Genomic DNA, 3,370 nt, shown 5'->3' with positions numbered 1-3,370 from the left:
CCCGCGGGCCGTAGTTTGCCCACGGCTGTCTTATCCTATTTGTTTTCCATCTCTTGAGGTGATACTGCAAAAAGCATTTTGTTTTATTGCTTATATTCTTTTGCAGGTGAAATTTGAAGCTCAGAAGAAAATTTTACAAAGACTAGAGTCTTACCTCCAAATGTTCAACGGATTCAAAGTGACAACAGCTGCACCCAAATTGGAGGAACTCTGTTGTCTTCTCCAACCTATTATACCCTCTGTAAGCCCTCACCTTCTAGTCAGTTGCTGGGGACCAGACCCTCTTCTAAGTGATTAGCATGTATTATTGTTTTGTTTATTGTTTACAATCACTCTGGGGGGTAAGCACTGTCATTTTACAGATGAAGACATTGAGAGATTAAGTAATTCACCCAAGGATACATATCTAGAATGTGGCAGAACTGAGATTCACACTCAGGCATATCTGATGCAAAACCCACTTTCTAAACCACTACACTATTACCCCCTTGGAAAAATTGCAACTTTGGAAACCTAAAGAGGTCTAAGAGAGGCAAATTTAATTTATGGCAGAGGTTAGCAAACTATGGCCCTTTTGCTGTGTCTGTCTTACTGCTTGATTTTGGAAATAAGGTTTTATTGGAACAGCTGAGCTTATTTATGGATTGTCTATGGGTGTTTTCACATTATAATGGCAGAGTTGAGTAGTTGTGATGGGAATCATATGGACTACAAAGCCTAAAATTATTTACTGTCTGGCTCTTTAATGAAAAAGTTTGCTGACTCCTGCCTTATGGCCAGGTTGGAACTCCTTTCTACTATGAAGTTTCTATAGCGGGTCTTGATCTCAGTCATGGACTTTCCCTATGCCTTACTTTCCAAGCAAGCATCACTTAGTTGTCCTAATTCAGAGAACATTATTTCATTCCCTGTACTGTTGCCCTCCTTGGTCTCATTTGACCTGTTTTCCCTTTCCTGCTCTTCTGCCTCCTCTAGCCTGTCATCGATGGCTACCGAAATAAGTCCACCTTTTCTGTGAACCGAGGTCCAGATGGCAATCCGAAGACTGTGGGATACTACCTTGGAACTTGGAGAGGTCAGTCAAATGGCCATGACTAGTAGAAATAACAAACCAAGAACTGAGAGGAAGGGAATGGTGCAGAGAACAGTATAAGTGGGAGTGTAGAGGAGTAGCAAATGCAGTGGTCTTAAAGGACTAGATCAAATTGGAAGTCTTTGGTGCTGAAATTGATCACAAGGTTAATTTTGGATATTTTTTTATGGGTAGTCATTATATTGATAGGAATCACAACCCTCATTCTTTCTCCCTCTAAAAGGCATATGTTTGAAACCTAGTAAGTACTTAGTAAATGTTAATATTGCTGCTGCTGCTCTCTCATCATTATTGTCATTGTCATTATTTTGTGCTACTTTCTGTACTGGGAAGCAGTCTCCTCTTTATTGAATTACCTTTTATATTTCATAGCCCCTTATCCCTGAAAACTAGAGCTTTCTCTGATAAATTGACCTTAAAAGAATAAATAGGGGAGGTGTTGGTGAAGAAAATCATAATGGCATATTTCTAAGACTTAATTCCATTATCCATTCCCAGATCCCATTCCTGAACTTTCTATTTGCCCATTTTCAATAAATCCACTTGAAACATCATTATTTTATATTAGTCACACTATTTAATATCCATATGTCTTAAACTGCAGTTTGTTAGGGCAGGCACTTGGCTCCCCCCACCACCTGTGTACAGAATTAAATGGGCATATGATGTTATTGTTCTATTTTTCAGTAACAGAAAAAAAATCCCATTATATTTTATTTCCGTTTTAAATTCTAAACAGAAAGTAGATGTTCTCATATTGCTTATCTATAGCATGAAATAAAATATTGCATACTAGCTTCATTAAGAATAAGCTTCTTAATGGCTAGACTGGGAAATAGGTTTTCTCTAAAAAATGGCTTTGAGCTTGAAGTAGGTATTTTGCTTCTCCATATTTGCATATGCCTCTTTGAAGGAGGGAATTTGAGTTGCCAGACATTTTCTTTTAAATAATATTTTCGGTTAAAAAATTTATAAATCAAATTATTTTTCTTTCCATAGGCAGAAACATGGTCTGTGTGCGATCTAACCATCTGAAAAACATCCCTGAGAAACACAGTCAAGTGGCCCAGGTAATAAGGAATTAAGGCTGGTTGAAGATGACCTGGGGCATTGCATCTGGAATAGCAGCCTCCCTGACATTTTAATAATAGAGTTGCTTCAGGGGAGGTGAGGCTCTGTTCTGAAAGCATACTTCTTAATGTGTAGAGAACATTGCTAGTGTTTAATTTCAGGGAGGGTGGAAAGGAGGAGAGAAAACTGCATCAGTTATCACAAATGTCAGACATCTGAGGAATTTTTAATAGGAGGAAATTATTAGGAAAGAGAGGTACTGCTGAGGGCAGTATAGCAAGTGGCAGGTATCTGAAATATTTGGAAGGCTAGTATTTTCAGCAGAACAGAATTGAGAACTATCATGAGAGATGTTGTAGTGGTGGTAAGGCATTTCCATCAGGAAGCTGGCCTCTAAAATATTTTTATGTCCTTTTGTTTCATGCAACCACTATTTACTGAGTGCCTATTATGTGTTAGGCACTGTGCTGGGTACTGAGGATCTAATAGTGATTCAAATAGACATGTGCCTGGCTTCATGGAACTTAAGGCAAAAGCCCTACTCATGATGACTAAACATAACTCTCAGCTAACATTCTTATTACCTGACTATAGGCCCGATGCACAAAATTCGTGGATGGGGGGTGGTCCCTCAGCTCGGCCTGTGTCCTTCTGCAATCCGGGACCCCTTGCTCCTAACTGCCTGCCTGCTTGCTCCTAACTGCCCACCTGCTCTCTCCTTACCGCTTGGCTCGCCACCCCTTACCACACACCTGCTCGCTCCTTACAGCTTAGCTCGCCACTCCTTACTGCCCGCCTGCTCGCTCCTTACCACCCACCTGCTCACTCCTTACCGCTTGGCTCGCTTGGCTCGCTGCTCCTTAGTGCTGCCATGGAGGCGGGAGACGCTCCCACCGACACCACTATACTCGCCAGTTGTGAGCCCAACTTCTAGCTGAGCAACGCTCCCGCTGTGGGAGTGCACTGACCACCAGGGGGCAGCTCCTGCGTTGAGCATCTGCGCCCTGGTGGTAAGTGAGCGTCATAGTGACCAATTGTTCCAGTCGTTCTGCTGTAACAGTTACTGGGCTTTTATATATATACTAGAGGCCCGGTGCACAAAAATTTGTGCACTTGGGGGGGAGGGAGGGTCCCTCAGCCCGGCCTGTGCCCTCTCGCAGTCTGGGACCCCTCGGGAGATAATGACCTGCTGGCTTAGGCCTGCTA

The 3,370-nt window shown here is 42.2% G+C and overlaps 1 protein-coding gene across 1 annotated transcript in view; it reads left to right on the top strand.

The window, feature by feature from the left end:
* The window catches only part of TRMT2B (tRNA methyltransferase 2 homolog B), a 43,590-nt gene that overhangs the window by 15,596 nt on the left and 24,624 nt on the right, over positions 1-3,370 (top strand). Inside the window, exons 4-6 of the mRNA XM_006776920.2 lie at positions 107-241; positions 976-1,075; positions 2,093-2,163. Of these exons, the coding sequence (XP_006776983.1) occupies positions 107-241; positions 976-1,075; positions 2,093-2,163 (306 nt within the window). The remainder of the gene's footprint in view (positions 1-106; positions 242-975; positions 1,076-2,092; positions 2,164-3,370) is intronic.

This window comes from Myotis davidii, unplaced genomic scaffold, assembly GCF_000327345.1.
Source record: "Myotis davidii unplaced genomic scaffold, ASM32734v1 scaffold2209, whole genome shotgun sequence".
Lineage (NCBI taxonomy): Eukaryota > Metazoa > Chordata > Mammalia > Chiroptera > Vespertilionidae > Myotis > Myotis davidii.
This window is presented reverse-complemented; position numbering and strand designations above follow the sequence as displayed.